This window comes from Ursus arctos, unplaced genomic scaffold (assembly GCF_023065955.2).
Source record: "Ursus arctos isolate Adak ecotype North America unplaced genomic scaffold, UrsArc2.0 scaffold_11, whole genome shotgun sequence".
Classification (NCBI taxonomy): Eukaryota; Metazoa; Chordata; class Mammalia; order Carnivora; family Ursidae; genus Ursus; species Ursus arctos.
In genome coordinates, this window is record NW_026622775.1 from 16,368,640 (window position 1) to 16,386,976 (window position 18,337).

General features: G+C 35.2%; 1 protein-coding gene across 7 annotated transcripts in view; it reads left to right on the top strand.

Moving 5' to 3' along the window:
* Nucleotides 1–18,337, top strand: part of AFG2A (AFG2 AAA ATPase homolog A) — a 340,553-nt gene that overhangs the window by 13,297 nt on the left and 308,919 nt on the right. For all 7 annotated transcript variants that reach the window (XM_026499287.4, XM_057310049.1, XM_057310050.1 and 4 more), the window contains exons 8-9: nucleotides 2,196–2,319; nucleotides 4,675–4,930. In XM_026499287.4, coding sequence (XP_026355072.2) covers nucleotides 2,196–2,319; nucleotides 4,675–4,930 — 380 coding nt within the window. The remainder of the gene's footprint in view (nucleotides 1–2,195; nucleotides 2,320–4,674; nucleotides 4,931–18,337) is intronic.

The following is an 18,337-nucleotide window of genomic DNA, read 5'->3' on the forward strand; positions in this document are numbered from 1 at the left end:
TCTTTAAAAACAATTCATATTGATTATTCCTCAGTTTAGGCTACCATATTACACTGCAATGAGTATAAGTGGCCCATAACTTGGTCTGTTATTCATAAGACTATGTCTCTACCATTGTTTTGGTATTTAACTTATCGTAATTCTGCTCTCATCAGAAGAACTTTCACCTTTTTTAAGATTTTATGTATTTGAGATAGAGCAAGAGCGAGAGAATACGAGTGTGGGGGAGGGGCAGAGGGAGAAGCAGACTCTCCACTGAGTAGGGAGCCCAACGCGGGGATCAATCCCAGGACCCTGGCTGGGATCATGGCCTGAGCCAAAGGCAGATGCTCAACTGACCGAGCCACCCAGGCGCCCCAGAAGAACTTTCATTTAAAGTTGTTTTTTTTTTTTCCAGAGATAGTGGATGAAATTAGGTAGTCCCTTACAAGTTTGGTTGTCCCAATACCGAAAATTTGAGAACCAGTGGTGTACCTTATTGTGTAGTGTGTTTTCATTGTTGTTCTGTTCCTGGCAGTTGAAGCTTTCTGTCATGAGAGAATTCACATCTTTTTATGGGAGAACTGATCACCTTGAAAGTTCTTTTTTTAATAGGCAAAAAAAAAAGAACACATTTGGAATTTCTGTCTCTTGGACTTTACTCCTGCTCCAGAGGACATCTCTGGCCTTAGATTCTAAATTGATGCAGTCATAACAATTTTCTGGGCATTAGCAGGCAAGGTCTGTTTGGGCTTAGACTCATCTCATGAGTAGTAGACTCTTCTTAATACTCTGCTTTTTACTGAGTTCAGATTTGCTAGAATGTGATGAATTAATTGGTCTAGAATTAATGTAAGGTTTTTCAGTTTAACTTCCCATTGCCTTTGTCTTTAACGTTATTAACTGAGTCCTAAATTTGATACATTGCATTTCTTTTTTAAAATTTTTTATTTTAATTCCAGTGTAGTTTACAATGTTGTGTTAGTTTCAGGTGTACAACATAGTGTTTCAACAATTCCATGTATCACCCTGTACTCCTCATGACGATTGCCCTCCTTAATCCCCATCACTGATTTCACCCTTCCCTCTGGTTACCATCAGTTTGTTCTCTGTAGTTAAGAGTCTGTCTTTTGGTTTCTCTGTCTCTTTCCTTTGCTCATTTGTTTTATTTCTTAAATTCCACAGATAATCATATGGTTTTGTCTTTCTGTTACTTATTTCACTTAACATTATATTTTCTAGCTCCTTCCATGTTATCACAAATGGCAAGATTTCATTCTTTTTATGGCTGAATAATATTCCATTGTGCATATATACTTATATCATTTTTATTCATTTATCAGTCGATGGGGCACCTGGGCTGCTTTCATAATTTGGCTATTGTAAATAATGCTGCTATAAACGTAGGGATGTATGTATTCCTTTGAGTTAGTGTTTTTGTATTTTTTGGGTAAATACCCAGTAGTACAATTGCTGGGTCATAAGGTAGTTATATTTTTAACTTTTTGCAGCCCCTCAGTGGCTGCACCAGTTTGCATTCCTACCAACAGTGCATGAGGGTTCCTTTTCCTCCACATCCTCACCCACACTGTTTTGTGTATTTTTGATTTTAGCCATTCTGACAGCTGTGAGGTGATATCTCATTGTAGTTTTGATTTGCATTTTCCTGATAAGTGGTGTTGAGCATCTTCACATGTGTCTGTTAGTCATCCGTATATCTTTGGAGAAATGTCTGTTCGTGTTTCTGTCCATTTTCAGTTGGATTATTTGTTTTTTTGGGTGTTGAGGTGTATCAGTTCTTTATATATTTTGAATAGTAACCCTTTACCGGATATGTCATTTGCAAATATCTTCTTCCATTTAGTTTTGTTGATTGTTTCCTTTGCTGTGCAGGAGGTTTTTATTTGATGTAGTCCCAATGGTTTATTTTTGCTTTTATTTCCCTTGCCTCAGGTGACATATCTAGAGAAATATTTCCATGGCTGATATCAGAGAAATTACTGCCTGTGCTCTCTTCTGGGATTTTTATAGTTTCAGGTCTCACATTTAGGCTTTTAATCCATTTTGGATTTATTTTGTGTATGGTTAAGTTTCATTCTTTTGCATGTGCATTTCAATTAAAAAATTAAAAGTATTCAGTTTCAATTGAAACGCAATAGATCAAATGTAAAAATCAGATGTATATTAAAGTATTCATTTTATTTGTTTGTTTTTAGGCACCCATCAATTATTTTTATTGATGAGCTGGATGCACTTTGTCCTAAAAGAGAAGGGGCTCAGAATGAAGTGGAGAAGAGAGTGGTAGCGTCACTCTTAACACTAATGGATGGTATTGGCTCAGTAAGTATAGCACCAGTATTGATTCTGTATAAGAAAGGGTTGACTCCTAATAATATGTCTGTAGTAACAAAAACTATCAAATATGTCTGAGTTTTGGGGTATTCTAGGATAGGGGAAAATATTAGTCATAAAAACTAAAGGAAAGACTAAAATAATATTCTTTAGCATGTATCTTAGTAACTTCCGGGAGGGTATACTGCCATGTTTTGCTAGCATATAAAATAATATACAATGATGGATTTCTTTTGTAGTAAGTGGTATTAACTTAAAAACCTAAAGCAAAAATCAGTAAGGTTCAGATCAATAAGAAATTTCATAAGTCTTATATACTCATGTAAAAATTGATTCTTTTGGGGCTTGAAGTTTGACAAGTGAAAGGAAAGAGTGAGAATAATGGAAAATATGTTTGTACAACATTTAAAAAGAAGCTACCCATGTTACCAGATTCTCTGATAGGGCATATGCTCGCATATTAATAAAAACTATGTGCTGATTATGAAAGGAAGATCCATCAGAGTAGTGACAGGAATGAAAAAAAATTCCCTCAGACCCCTGACAGCCATTTACCAGAATACATTTCTTATGCATAATTGTAAATAACTCCTTTTTTAGAGTCCTAATATGTTAGAACCAAAAGAAATTTTAGAAATCATGTAGTCCCAAACCCTCCTTTTGCACATTAAGAAAACTGGACAGTTGGAACTTTCTGGTTTTTACTACATATTGGTAGAAACTAAACATGTGAAAATAATGTGAAGGTTGGGTTTTAATCTCCATTATTTGCTGACATGTGTTACAGTTTTTTAAAAAATTACTTATTTTAGAGAGAGAGCGAGTGATCGTGAGCACATGTGTGCAGGGGGGAGGGGCAGAGGGAGAGGAAGAGAGAATGTTAAGCAGACTCACCACTGAGTATAGAGCCCGGCAAAGGGCTAAATTCCACAACCCATGAGATCATGACCTGAGCCTAAATCAAGAGTCGGACACTCAACTGACTGAGCCACCCACGTGCCCCAACATGTGTTACAATTTTAAGAGTAACAGTAGAGTTGATACCTGAGGGAGGCTGGATGACCACCTGGTTCTCAGTCTTAGTGCAATAACGTGGTGTGATTATGTTCCAGGTTTGGTTCTCAGCCTTTAAAATTGGAGAATTCAGTGATGCTAGTATGTTGGGGGTGGCAGGGCTCTGAGGACTGCATCACAGTAACAACACTCACAAGAGACATACCTAAACTGGGATGCCAGTGTATCTATTTACGATAAGAAGTAGAATCATTAAGCCGACCAAATATCTTAGTTTATGGATGACTCTTTACACCTTGAAGGCAAATATGTATGGAGAGCTATATTATAATTAGAAGAGTTCTGGTGAGTATGAAATCAGATGGAAGGCTTTGTTTTGGAGGATATTAATTACTATGTCTTTCCTGCCTCTTTCTCTACTGCCTGGGATAGGTCTGCTGTGGACTGGTGTTTTTGCCAAGGGCAGGCCTGGAAGCATGTGACATGGATGTTTCCGTATGAAAATGCTTAAGGGCCTGTGTTTGTCTTCTAAATTCGTAATTCATACATTTATTGTAATCTATGCATTTTCTGTTGGCACAGCCAGTGTAAGTGAATAGGTTTGAGTTTCCTTACTTTGAATCACATGTCAGTTAAGCTTGTCTCTGTGAGATTATACGTGGGTCATCAGAGTAAAATGTTGGATAACTTTCACAGATGGCTGATCATTATCATAGTTCTTTATAATTTATTGTTCCAAATTTCATTCCTGTGTGAAAAATCCGTATGTATTCAAGGGTGGCTGATACTCAGATGTTGGTTATCTAGTTGTCTATATTTCTAGGAATTTAAACATTTATCATAATAAAAAAAGTATGGTCCATTTGTGAATAAGATTTCTTAGACAACTGTATAATAGAGCCTTGTTCTGTTTGAATAATATGCAGGTCATAGTCTTTTCTTTCAAGTAGGGGAAAAGGACAACTTAAAGCAAACAAATGTAAACAACTATACAGTAGGATATTATATGTTCTTATTTATGAAAATGGTGAAGTTTAGATGCCAAAAGTGGGGAGACATCACTTACTATAGTTGGAAGGGTAGGTAGTGGAAAACTTTCTAGGTGAGGGAGTATTTAGGCTGAACTGAGGCAAATGTGGGATGAGTAATTAAAGTGTAAAGGATAAGACTTAGAGCAATCTTGTTTATACAGCCAGTGCCTATATATATGTATGTATATACACACACATATACCTTTTAGATATATATATATAGTAGTATGTGTGTGTGTGTGTGTGTGTGTATTGCTTTTAGAAGAATGTGTAATTTATTCTCATTTTATTTTGTAAGGAAGGAAGTGAAGGACAGGTGTTGGTCCTTGGGGCCACAAATCGCCCTCATGCCTTAGATGCTGCGCTTCGAAGACCTGGTCGATTTGATAAAGAGATTGAGATTGGAGTTCCTAATGCTGCAGATCGGCTGGATATTCTCCAGAAACTGCTTCAAAGGGTACCCCATATGCTCACTGAAGCTGAGCTGTTACAACTGGCGAATAATGCTCATGGGTACGTTGGAGCGGACTTGAAAGCCTTGTGTAATGAAGCAGGTGAGAGTGCTTTGCGACTGTGAGTCTGTATTGATGGGCTTCATAAATCTGGTTTATTTACATACTGATAATTTATATCATATTTCTTAATGGAAATAACTAATTTTTTTTCTAATCATACAATGTATATTTATTGAAAACTAGGTAATTCAGAAAACTATAAAAAAGAAAAATCACTCATACCTTCTAAAGATAACCATTATGGTAGCATGTATCCTTTCACACTTTTCCTAAGTACACACAGACACACACATATACATATATCATCAGATGCATTAATGGCAGTATCGATGATAACTATTTAATGATATCGTGCTATGGAAATTAGGGAGAAGTGCCTACAGGAGGATCAAAATTTTCCTGAAGGAGCAGCTTTATATTTTTTGAAGTGCTGAAAAAGTACTTTGCAAAAATCTAAGAATTCTTTGCCTCAGAGTATGTGATTGTGATGTTTAAGTCTGAAAATATATAGGGGCTGTTATTAATCAGTTGACTCTTTAACTTTAAGAACTTGACCATGGCATAAACTTCTTTACTTTGGAAGCTCTTAAGACCTTTTAACATTTGTATAGTTTTTCAGAGTAATTTTAACCATGAAAAATGTATTCAAATCAGGGCAGTTTTTATAAGCTACTGAAATATTTCATCAGGCAAATAAGAATTTACTGAAAAACTATCTGATTGTTGTTGTTGTTTTGTTTTTATTTGTTTTTTGGTCCTAAGAGGATGTGTTTATTTTCTGGTAACCTCTAAAGGCTGGCGTGTACCTTAAAGCATCCCTGGTTTGCCAGTAATCCTAGATTCCTTAAATTTATTCCGTTGGGTATATGTTTCTGGGTCATTTTATACTTCAGAAGGAATTTTTTTCAGTTGTATTCTGTTGTTCCAATTTGTGACCTATCCAGTATTTTCAAAAGATGTTTTAAAGAAAGTTTTGCCCTTTTAGGTAATGGAAGAAATTGAATTTTTGAGTTGGAACTTTAGTTATTTTAGAGTTTTAGTATAGAAATATGGTAACTTCTTCCAAATTATTGATTCATAATTAATATAGTAGGCTTTAAAGACCCTTCCCTTGGTCCTTTCATCTTTCTAATCAGGCTTGATATGTGCAGAGAAGAGAATATAGAACAAAAAACAGGTTGGAAAAGAAAACTTGGAATGATATTTAGGGGTCTTTGAATATCTTACTCTTGGTGGAGAAAATCAGTTTTGTTTTATTCTTTTTGATCTTATCACAATTTCCATGTTAGAGGACTCACATTTGGGGGAAACTGTAGGTTACGTAGATTACAAAGCAAACATAAATATTCTTTTGGTGCATTTTGGTCTGGGACAGGTCCCTTTCTAACTGGTTTCTTGCGCTTCACAAGAAATGGTGGGTTTAGTCATGGAAATGAATTCCCTAGCATTCAAGAAGCAGAATTATTAGTGGGTAACTTTGCTTCCTTCATTCCATTAGGTGATAATGAAGAGTGTGGATTACTATGCAGGTATTGCTTTGGACTTGCCCATCTAGGCAAGGATTCATTCTTCATTAACCTTTATCAGACATTTTTTTTACTTTCTCATATATTTCATGCACTCTAGAACGCTCTGGGATTCTTGCTGTCCAGAAACACACAGTCTGATGAAGGAAAGAGATTTGTGAATAACTACTTACACAGTGAGATATGCACTCATGAAACTATGGAGAATGTAGTGACTTTCCCTATGGGGAAAGGAAATGCTGTGGTTATTTAGAAAAAGTCTTATCTAAGAAGAAGCCTTTTTTTGATTTAATCTTTTATTTCAAAAGTAAGTATAGTCCATTTATTGTGTCTTAAGACATTAAGGGGAAATGTGATAATGTAATTTACATACTAAATGTAAATAGGACCATCTACTTTCATGGGCATTGTAGTATCCCTAAGAACTTTAGGAGGATGACAAGATTTGAGAGATTCTACCCTTTACTATGTTACATTAATTGAAAAAGCTGTGAAAGGATTTGAAGGAGGGATGGAGGAGGGCCTCCAACCTGATGATAGATAGATAGATAGATAGATAGATAGATAGATAGATAGATATCTGGGATGTACTTGGCACATACAAGCAGTAAATAAATATTAACTTCTATTAATGTGACTTAATAGTAATTTCAAATTACCAGTATTGAACTGATCTTTTTTCCTCTAGTCTAGCAATGAGTTGCTTTATGAGAAGGTAGTATTTAAAAAGATTAGCATTATAATTAGTGTCCAGTAGGGAAAGTATGTTGTTTTGTGTACAGTGTCTTAAATACTTTATGTTGTGTTTTGTAGTTTCATTCTCTATATAGCAGAATAAAGTTTAAGAACAGTGTACTAGAATTTTTTTTGCAAGGCGTTTTCCTAAAGAAGCAGGGAATATAGTAATAAATGGATTTTGAGAGTTGGACAGACCTGCTTTTAAAATCAGGCTTGTGATCTTGGGCACGTTATTTGCTTTACCTGAGCCTTAGTTTTCTCTATTGGTAGATTCAGGTGGTTGTGGCAGATAGTATCTAAGTGCCCTGGTAAATATGACACTCCTTAGATATAAGGGAGGATGAGAAAGAAAGGGGGGAAAGCAAAAAGAAAGGATAAGAAGGATTAGAAAAAGGAAAGGGGAAAATAAATTCCCAAGTTATTTACTAAATGTGGCCTGGCCTCATTAGCTATTTTCTTAATACACCTGGCCTTTTTGCCCTTTATTGTGTTTTGTACCTGTTTTTCTGAAAAACTTGTCTGGGCTTTCTCCCATACTGTTCTTAGAGATAATGCCACAAAGCAGACTAATGTCAATTGTGACGTTAACTGCATTTTCTTATTGAAACAATTTTATAATTTCTGCCTATGGACTTGACATGAATAAATTATAAATTTGGTTTAATAGTGCAACTCAAAAGATAAAACAACTAAAACTCGTTAAGCATTAAAAATAGCAGAATTACATTCCAAGTGCTGTAGAAGAGGCATAAGCCTACCCTACATACTGAACACACGGGTATCGCCCTGTATTATGATGTGTGTATTGAGCGTAGGAAGAATAAACTCAGCTCTGTGGTAAATTTGAACTAGTCTCCTAGTTATAAATAAAAAGAATTGAGCACTCAATGTAGCATCCTACCTTAATTTAGAGGGGTTACTAGGAAATACTTTGAATGGGTCTCAGTCTTTTAAAGTGACCACCTAGGGAAATTTGAATTGGTGCCTCTTTGTTTTTGTTGTTGTTTTTTTTAAACATGTTACGTTTCCTTGGGTAAGTAGAAGCAGTTGCAATCATTACATTGACCTTAGAATTATACACAAAATGAGAATCACTGTTTTTTAGAAATGAGTCACGATAATATCTTAATATTTGGAGGTTGCAGTAATAATTTCTGGCACATAGTGAATGCTCAATAAGTATTTGATCTGAGAAATATGTGAAAGCTGGAAGACATAATCAGACTACCACCCGACTGCCCTTGTAGAGCAGTAAAAATGTTTATTAACCTGAGAGTTGAATCAGTTTTATTTTTAAACCCCTGGTGAGATTCATCTCCCTCTCTCCTCTGTTGCCTTCAGAAATCCCTGTCTGTGCTGAGGAAACATATCCAACTGGTTAGTGCTGCCTGTAAAGGTACCTGTAAAGGTAGCACTAAATAAAGTCTAAGTGTTTTGTGATGCCTAAGTTACTGCTGCTACTTTTTTTTTGAACATTCCAGTCCATTTTTAGCTTCCCACTGACAAGATTTCTCAGCCATGGCTCTGACTGTGGACTTTGTATTTTGTTTAAAACCAGTGTTTTTCAGGAGGCATTTTCATTGTTCACCAGTTGTGCTGTGCTTACAGCTTGAGAATGTCCACTGGCGTATCTGGGAAGGAAAGCATTTTAACTTCTAGATTTGTGAGGACAGTGAGATAGTCTAGCTCCAGGAGATGTATTTCTGAGTGTCTAAGTTAATTCTGTCTCTATTCTTCTCCACAAAATCCACATTCATGTCATATATGTTCTTAATTCAGGATGGATGACTTGGAGCAGACGTTCTCAGACTTTATCATGTATCAGAATCACCTGGAGAACTTAGTGAAACACATTGCTGGGTGTGCTCCACTCCGAGTTGCTGATTCAGTCTTGGCTGCTGCTTGTGAATTCCAACAAGTTCCCGGCTGATGCTGTTGGTTTGGGGAGCACACTTTGAGAGCCGCTAATTTAGGTCATTGGTTCTTAAACCTCGTTATGCATGAGGTTCACCTGGGAAGCTACACACACGTTCCCTCTCCATATTTAATTAAGGGAAGTAGGGAACTGGAGCCCCTGCTTCTGTTTCCCAGCTGATTTTAAAGCAGCCAGGCTTGCAGTTGCCTGTGAGCAAATATTCTAAATTATTGGGTTAGGCCAGTAGTTCTCCAGTTTAAACCTGTCTAAGAATCACTTGTAGAGCTTGTTAAAACACAGTTCTGGGCCCCATCCTACTGGTTCATTAGGTCCAGGTGGGGCCCAAGAATTAGCATCTCTCTCAAGTTATAGGTGATACCAGTGCTGTGGGTGCAGGGGCTGTACTTTGAGAAGCAATGATCTTGGCCCACTAACCCTGATTTTTGGAGACTCTGTAACTGATTTAAATAACTAGATAAATTTAGAGACTGTAAATCTCTGCCAACCTCTGATGGTGTTGAGTTTTTCCGAGTTTTTATGTGACAGTAATGTACTATTCTGAACTATACCGTTTAACTCTCCTTCTAGGAGAAAATAAGTGTCTTAAGTTTGTCTTGTAGGTACATATAATGGTTCTGAATAAAACTTAAAAATGGCAATTCTGAAAGATAGAAAAGCCACAATTAAGGAAATAGGAATTAACAAGAATACAAATAAAAATATAGACATATGTTTTTCCTGGAACATTTATTGCTTAAGATTTCTGGACCTGTGTGTTCTCTGAGTTTTTTTGTGCATTGGCCATCTGATGGTTTTCCTTCTTCCCTGGACTGCCTTCTAGTCAGAGAAACCTTGCCCTTTTTAACAAAGGGTGGTACACAGATGTCTAATAATAGCATACATTGAAGTGATTCAGAATTTCATAAAAGCTAAGTGAATTATATTTCCCATTGTTTTTGTAATCTAAAGGTTATTGTTTGTGGGATACTAATACTAAAGATCAAAGTCCCTATAGAATATATTTGTTTGTCCATGCTTTTCCAGGGCTAGAAGGTTTACAATCTATTCCATAGTTTGTGAAAGTGCCACTGCATCTTCTACAGTGTGCTTATCTCAACTTTTCTAATCTTTATTCCAGTGTTACTAAATATTTTTTGTATCTTTTAACTTTGTTTCCATAATGAGAGTGAAAATTGGAAATACTGTAGTAGTGTTGCTTTCAACACTTGGATCCTTTATCTGAGCAGATAACATTGTTTAATGTTAAGGGTTGGGTGTGAAACTTATTTTCAAATGTTATGTTTTCTTTATAATTAATTTTTAAGCTAGAGTGTGGTTTGATATGTTGTGACTTGTCCAAAAGCCTAATGTTTTGTAGCTCACCTTTTTAAGCAAAGAGCAGCTGCATTTTGAAATGTTTTATCTCAAGTGGACACGTTGTTTACAAGCTTAACTCTGACACATCCTGACATTTAATGTCTATGTTTGTATTCTTCCTGGGATTAGGCTGCCTTTCTAATTAATTAGTTGCATAGCCTTTTATTAATTCCTTCAAAATTTATAATGTTTTAAATTAACAACATAGATAAGCATACCACACTTTTTTGGAAAACATGAAATGTTAATTATGTAGCAGAGACATGAATTATATAAACTCTGCTGAATGTTAGAAGATGCTTAGCAACAATGTTTTCCAAATATAGGGATTTATTATAAACTTATCCTTCTAAGGCTGCCTGTGCCATTTCAGGAGAGTGAATATAAATAGAGCTTGATTTCTTCAAGAGGTGGACTCAGTCATTTTGTTTACAGTGAAAGGAAGTACTTGGTTCACATTCTAAGAATTTATCTTTAGCATCCTTGTTGATTACACATCATTTCAACATGTTCATACCAAATATTTGGGCCTTGATAAGATAGCATCACAGACAGGAAGAATTAAAAGTCTTATTTAAACAATGATTTTGTCATTATTACACTGAAGTAGGTCTAGTAACAATACTGAGTCTAAATACTATAACATAACTTTTTTTGAGGTGGAAAATTTTATCTGTCTTAATTCTGAGATATTTATATCCTTTACTCCCCTCTCTCACCCTTCACTAGCTTATTTTAACAGAAATTTATGGAAGATCTATGTACAAAATATGCAACAGTCCTCTTATGAAAGGATTTTTCTAAAGTTTTCCACCTTTTTTTGAATTCTGCCAATGTTGTTTTCTAAGTTAGAATTAATATTGATTCTGCAAAAATTCAGTATTTTTAAAGGAAGTTCAGGGAAGTAATGGTGTTTTGTGGAAAGCTTATGGTGACTTGTCGATTCAGATGCTACACTGCTCATTTAATTTCTTAAATTTTGTTTCCTTACCTGCTCGCCAGGGATACCATATTTTTTTTTAAGAGTTCTTATGAGGCTTAAAAATGTAGTCTGGGTGCAGTAGTCATGATTTCTACAGAACCTTGTGGTGTCACTTTCTCTTTTTTTTTTTTTTTTAAAGAAAATCGTATTTTGTATGTATTTGTTCATTTCTCTGGTGGATGCTTATTTGAATTTTGGCATACTGGTATTTTATGAAGTATTCTTGGTTATCCTAGTACAGGAGATGATAGGGAAATCTGGCAGAATACTTTACCTTGCTAGAAAAGTTATTTTTCCTGAATTTGGAGCAGTAAAAGTCTTGCTCATCAATTACAAAATGCAAACTAGAGATAGTTTGATAGGACTTGTTTTGGGGTGCCTCCCTGACAGATTTTCTTGCTGAACTTGGGAGCTGTCACGGCGTATATAGGCAGAGTCACAGTCTCTTCCCTTCCCTCCCCGTTCTACATGTTAGTCTGCTGCAGGCCTGCAGTAGAGCAACAAAATTAAATCGATGTATCACGATCATCGCTCTAATTATTGCATTTTATAATGAATCATATCTTTATTCATTATTGTAGCTGGGTAAATAAGCAGTAATTATGCAGTGTAAAATCTCATGAAACAATGAACTTTCTCCTCTGTTTTATAATTATGAAATGTAGTGATGGTTTTATTTGTGATGTTGTGAACAGCACTGCATAAATACTGTGGATTTTTTTTATGAGAGGTGGATTTTTTTTTTTTTTGTCATTGAATTGGGTATCTTCATATTACTTTTGCTCTTCATTTGAAATGACTGGAGCTGAATGGTTTGTTTCAGAAAAACAGGTGGTAGTTTTAATTCTGTTTAAGCTCTCAGTGATATATACCATTTACTTCACTAGTGGAAACTTTTCCAAGTTGTCTTGCCAAGACTATAAAAGTAGGAAACTTGAGGAAAGGTTTTCTTCCTAATTAAAGCAATCACAGAAATAAAAAAAAAAAATCAGTCTATCTAAATAAGTTATTTCTAAGAGTTATTTTTAATTTTTTTTACTCTTTCTTTATCAGATCCTGTCAGCTTGATTTTCAAAATTTATTCAGAATTTGAGCTTAAAAAAAAATTAAACTGTTTCCATTGCTCTTATCTGGACTGTGGTGTAAACTGCTTCCTGCGTAGTCTGACTTCCACCTTCCAAACCTCCTTATCCTTACATCGTCTGAGGTGCAAGACTTTGAATTGCAGGCTTTGGAGATGAGGAGAGTCTTGGTTAGAGATAGGGATTTGGGAGTTGTCAGCAGTTAGATGGTGATTGAAGCCATTGAAATGAATGAAATCACTTGGAGTGAGTGGAATTCAGACATTTATTCATTTATTGAGCCAGACACTGCAGTGGGTGCTGGGGCTGCCTCAGTGAACAAGACAGTCTTGGACCCTCTCCTCTTAGAGCTCGGTGTGCCCAGGCAAGTACTACAGAGTAACAGGTAATCACAGTACCTGTGTGTGTTGGGTGTTTGTGAGTGATCAGGGAGGTTTTAGAATGCTAATAGGGAGAGAAGAGGGGTCCTGGGGAATACCACCATTCAGTGGTTGGCTTATTAGAAAAGATCTGGTATAGGAGACTAGGGAGTGGCTAGAGAAATGGGAAGAGAGCCGAAAGTGGAGACTCAAATGAGGGAAGATTGCAGAGAGGAAGCAATTAGAATTAATATTGTATTAGTTACCACTAATCCAATGTGTTAGCCATTGCTTGAAGTGCCTTACATGTATTCATGCATTTTTTTACTCACCGCATCCCTTATAAGGTTACCTTCATTTTAAAGGTGAGGAAATTTAGGTCGGAGAGGTTAAAGAACTTTCCTAAGATCACATAGGAGATAAGTAGTGGAGCTAGGATCAGCAGTATGAGAGACCACAGTGGCATCACTTGCTTAGCTTCTTACCTGGGAAATTATGGGGGCCTTGGAAGAGGGTAGTTGTAGTGGGGTCCTGTGGCTAGCTGCTAGATTGTGATAAATTGAGGGGGATTGAAAGTTGAGGGAACAGAGGTAGTGCTTGTGAATTACTTTTTCAATTTTAATTGTTGTGTTATTATTTAAAGTTTTGTACCTTCCGTAAAAAAGGGATGAATATAGTTGGCCTGCCCTCTGCCTTTGCATCTGTGCCCCCTTTTCCTCCTCAGGTAAAACGAGATCAGGTCATATTCCATCATTATTTTCCTGGTTCCTCTTCTCTGACTTGGGCCTTGCTATAGTCCACCAAGGCGTAAATCTTTAATCTGTCTTGGCATAAGAATTGTGCTGTAGACAACTATCTTTTTTTTTTTTTTAACTCAAAAAAGTAGTAAGGTTGATAAGCCAAGTAAGTAAATAATTTGATATTAGAAATTTGAAACTAAAAGCTGTATTTTTAGGAAAGTTTGTTAAACCTGGGACTGGTGAAGTGAATTAATCTTGATGTTTTAGAACTAGAAGACCCTCTCAGAAATCATTACTACATTCCCTTATTTCACAGATGGGGACAGACTATGTGATCTATCCAGGCTCAAACAGTGAGTGAAATCTTGGCCCAAGATTCAGGTCTTGAGACCAGTATGCCTTCTATAGTGCCATTACTTTTAAAAGCAACTTTTGAAAGTAATAGTGGGTTCAGAATAGACCTGGCTTCTGCAGTCAGCTTACATTACACAAATCACTTGAAGTATAAATAAAGCAAGAACCACAAGACCCTCTTTGAGGGTATTTTGTTTGATTTCTTTTCTGTTAACGAGCAGTGAGCAATGGAACTCTCCCAGTGATGTATCAAGTGATGCTTATCACCTTATCTATACTTAATACTGAGTTGAGGGAGAGTAAAGACTCCAGATAAAACAAAAATTTTCTATAGTTTGGATATTTTGAAGAACATATATTTTAAAAAAGGAGACTTAGATTTTATTATAGTTGCTTTCAGTCTTCACGTGCCTGAGGAAATTTTACACTCAACCTTCACAGTTCAAATCTGACATCCAGATGCCATGTTTCATGTTACTTTGTCATATAATTAAATGTCTGTAGGGTAGGTAGTAATTGTGAAAAGCATTATTATTCCTGTGATCACTTTAAGTTCATTGTTAGTTTCCAATAAAGGAACTTAATTGCAGTCTCAAAAATAATATCATTATTTAGTAAGCACTGGGTATAAAATTGTCAGAGTCCATATGTGTAGGGCAAAATGATGTTTGTTGATTGAATTTGGAGCAGATGGTTTTGAAGAACTCGAATTTAGAGTAATTGCTCTTATCCGGAAGTGATTATCTCTGGATAGTGATGCAGAGCTTGAGGGGGAACATGTTTTAGACTGGAAAGAATGTGTTGGCATTAGGCTTGCTTGAGGCATTTTGACTTTTCTTCATTGTGTCTTGTTTTCCATTCTCAAAACTTTTGAGAGCATTGGAAAATAAAGTAACTAAAACAAAATGACAAATTTATTGTTTAATTTGTTTAATTAGCTACACCTGTTTTTTGTCTCAAAGTTGTGTTTTTTAAGAACATGGATGTACTGCTTCTGTTTTTGTTTACATTTTAAAAATTAACTTTAAACTTAGTAAGAAAAGGAAATGTCATAGATTGCTTGCCCTAAGCTATATTTGCTGATGGTGTACATGTGTCCATTTGCTCCTCTAGTTAATTGTTTACTTCTGGCTTATAAAAATACATGTATTTTTAAAAATTTAATTTCTTGGTGTAGATTCTAGTATGCCTCATTGGGAATGGTTGATGTCCAATCATTTAAGCTTAGCGTTATAGAATTTTAAAGCTGAAAAAATAATTTAGATAAAATATACTTTATTTTTTCCATTTAATAAGTGAGATAACATATGACCAAAGAGGCTAAGTTTTATGTAAAGTGACACCTGAGCTAGTGGCAGATCTACGACAACAGAGAATTGGTTGCATTAATATGATAGGTCCAGGGGTCTTTAATTTTTGCAAGCTCTGATATACATTTAACATTTAATTCATATAAATTCTGTTTCAACTTGTACATTATTTTCAAAAAGAATTTGTATAAAATAGAGTAGGTCTATGTAGAGTCTAGAATCATGGAACCTTAGATTGGAAAGAATTTGAAGGCCTATGGCAGGAATTTCATGGATCCCTTAAGTTTTTATAGCTTTTGCAAATTTGTAATTTTCCATATTGTCCCTTTTCCGTTTCCGACAGTGCGGCATGTTGTCTTCTCAAATATCTGCAAACAAATTAATAGAGCTGGATTGAAGTTTATTTAAAACATGTTCTTTTATATTTCTAACTGTGAATTCTTTTAAGGACAGGAATTTTGTCTTTATTGTTCTACATGGCCTCATAGTGTCTGAAGTTATGCTCATTTTTGTCCCTAGGCCTTTGTATGTGCTATTCCCTCTGCCTTGAATACTCTGCTGCCTCGGTGGCCTCAATTCTCATGTTACCAGTTTAACATCCACTCATTTTTCAGGGCTGACTACTGAGGTTGGACATACATTTTAGTCTCTCTTCATTTGTGAAGTAGAAGAATATACTAAATGATTTCTCTGAAGTTTCTCTAACTCCAAACTGTCACCAATCCCACAAAAGTGGGTTAGGTGTCCCTGACATGCGTTTTTGTACCGCTTTGTTCTTTCCATGACATAATACTCAGCACAGTTTATAATACTTGTTATTATGTGTCTTCTCTATTAGACTGTTAGACTATGAGAGGCTTATCTGCATCTTGCTCTTGTGGACTCTCTTACATGTAAGAGCTCAATATATTTATTGAATAAATTATGTTTAGGAGGTACTTAGAGAATATTTTGAATGAGTGAATAGATGAATTAATACTGAAGAAGAGTGCCTATGAAAGAGTAACTTATGATTGATGAATATATTTTCTCAGTGGCTCATGATATAATATTTTAATAGTTGCCTTACTTTACTATGAACTGTAACTGAATTGGCAAGTAAGTAATGTGGATATGGCGTAGTGCTTCTCTTATTGAGAACTGTTTTTTAAAAATACCTTCAGATTAATTAAATGTAAGAGATGCTCTTCTCTCTCCTCGAGTTCTGTTCTTTTCTTCTTTCTCACCACAGTCCCATACCAAACATGTCCACTTGTATGAACATATCCTGAAAATGAAAACTCACTGTGAGGACTATAAATCATATACACAGTACATATTTTGCAAAGTAGTATATTGTGCACACAAGTCAACTTATTTATTTACTGAGTCCTCACTGATACTAAGACTGATTAAGTCTTCTGTATGGACAATTCACAGAACTTTTCTTACTACTCAGGTATGTATTCAATTTTTTCATTGTGTTGCTTTTTCAAAAAAATCATTAATTTGTCGGAATTTTTAATACAGTTTGGTTATGAGACCTTTGGATATATATATGTTTATTTTAATGTCTTCTACTCTAATTTTTATTCTCTTCATATTGTCTTTGAAGGAAGAGAAGTTTGTAATTATATATAATATATTTGCTATATATAAATATAACAAAACCACTTTATCAATATTTTCCCATGTGGCTAGTGATTTTTGAATCCTGTTTAAGAAATGTATCAGGGCATCTGGGTGGCTCAATTGGTTAACCATCCGACTCTTGATATTGGTTCACGGTTGTGAGATTAGGCCCTGCATTTTGCTCTGTGCGCTGGGCATGAAGCCTGCTTAAGATTCTCTCTCTGCTGCTCCCTGCTCATGCACTGTGTCTCTCTCTAAAAAAAAAAAAAAAAAAAAAAAAAAAAAAAAAAAAATCTTATGTTAATTCCACTATCGTGAATATTTTGTATTATCTTCTTTCATTCTAAAGATGTTTTATTGTCTTATCTTTCACATTACCATCTATAATTTATTCCCTTTTTCCGTGCAGGTAATCAGTTGTACCAGCATCAGTTAATGAAATGAGTATCTGTCTTTCCTTGCTCTGCAGTATTACCTTTGTCATAAATCAAGAGTTTGGGTTCATTCTGAATTCTCTGTTCTCTTTGTTTGACCTCTTTATCCTTGTGTGAATCACTGAAATGTCTTTAATCACTTCAGCTTTATTAAAAGCTTTAATTTCTGGAGCATAAGTATTCCTGCTCCTTTTTTCTTCTTCATCAAGGTTGTCTTGACTATTCTTGGCCCTTTGCATTTGCTTATAACTTGAAAACTCAACTTGGCTGCTTGGGTTTCTCTTTCCCTCTGTTGCCCCACTGCCCCCCCCCCCTTCTCTCTGTCTCTCTTCCTCAAATAAATAAATATTTAAAAAAATCAGCTTGGTAGGCACCCCCCCCACCCCAAATTGGATTTCAGTTGGAATTTTTAAGTCTCTTGATCAATTTGGGGAGAATTAGAAAGTTAACATCTTTGCAGTCCGTGAATATGGTAGATCCCCTCACTTATTTTAGGTCTTCAATTTTTCTCAAAGTTTTTTGTGAAGTCTTTCATAATGTTCATTATGTTTATTCTTAGGTATTTAGGTTTTTTTGAATGCAGTTATAAGTGACATCTTTTAAAATTTTACTTTATAGTTTTTTTTTTATTCTCTTACCGAGGAAAAGTAAATTTTTGTGTATTGACTTTGTGTCTGCCTACCTTGCTAAATTCACTTATTAGTCTTAATAGTGTATATGTAGATTCTTTGAGTTTTCTATGTAAATGATTACATTATATCTTTACATGTGTACAGTCTGCTGATAATGACAGTTTTATTTCATTCCTTTTAATCTCTATGATTATTATTTCTTTTTCTTGCCTTATTGCCCTGGTTAAGATTTCTAATTTAGTGTAAGTAATAAGTTATTCTTATCTCATTCTTGATCCTAGGGAGAAGGTTTCTAATATTTTACAGTTAACAGTTTTTTTTTTTTAATTTTACTTATTTGAGAGAGAGAAAGAGAATGAGAGAGAGAAAGCACGAGAGGAGGAGAG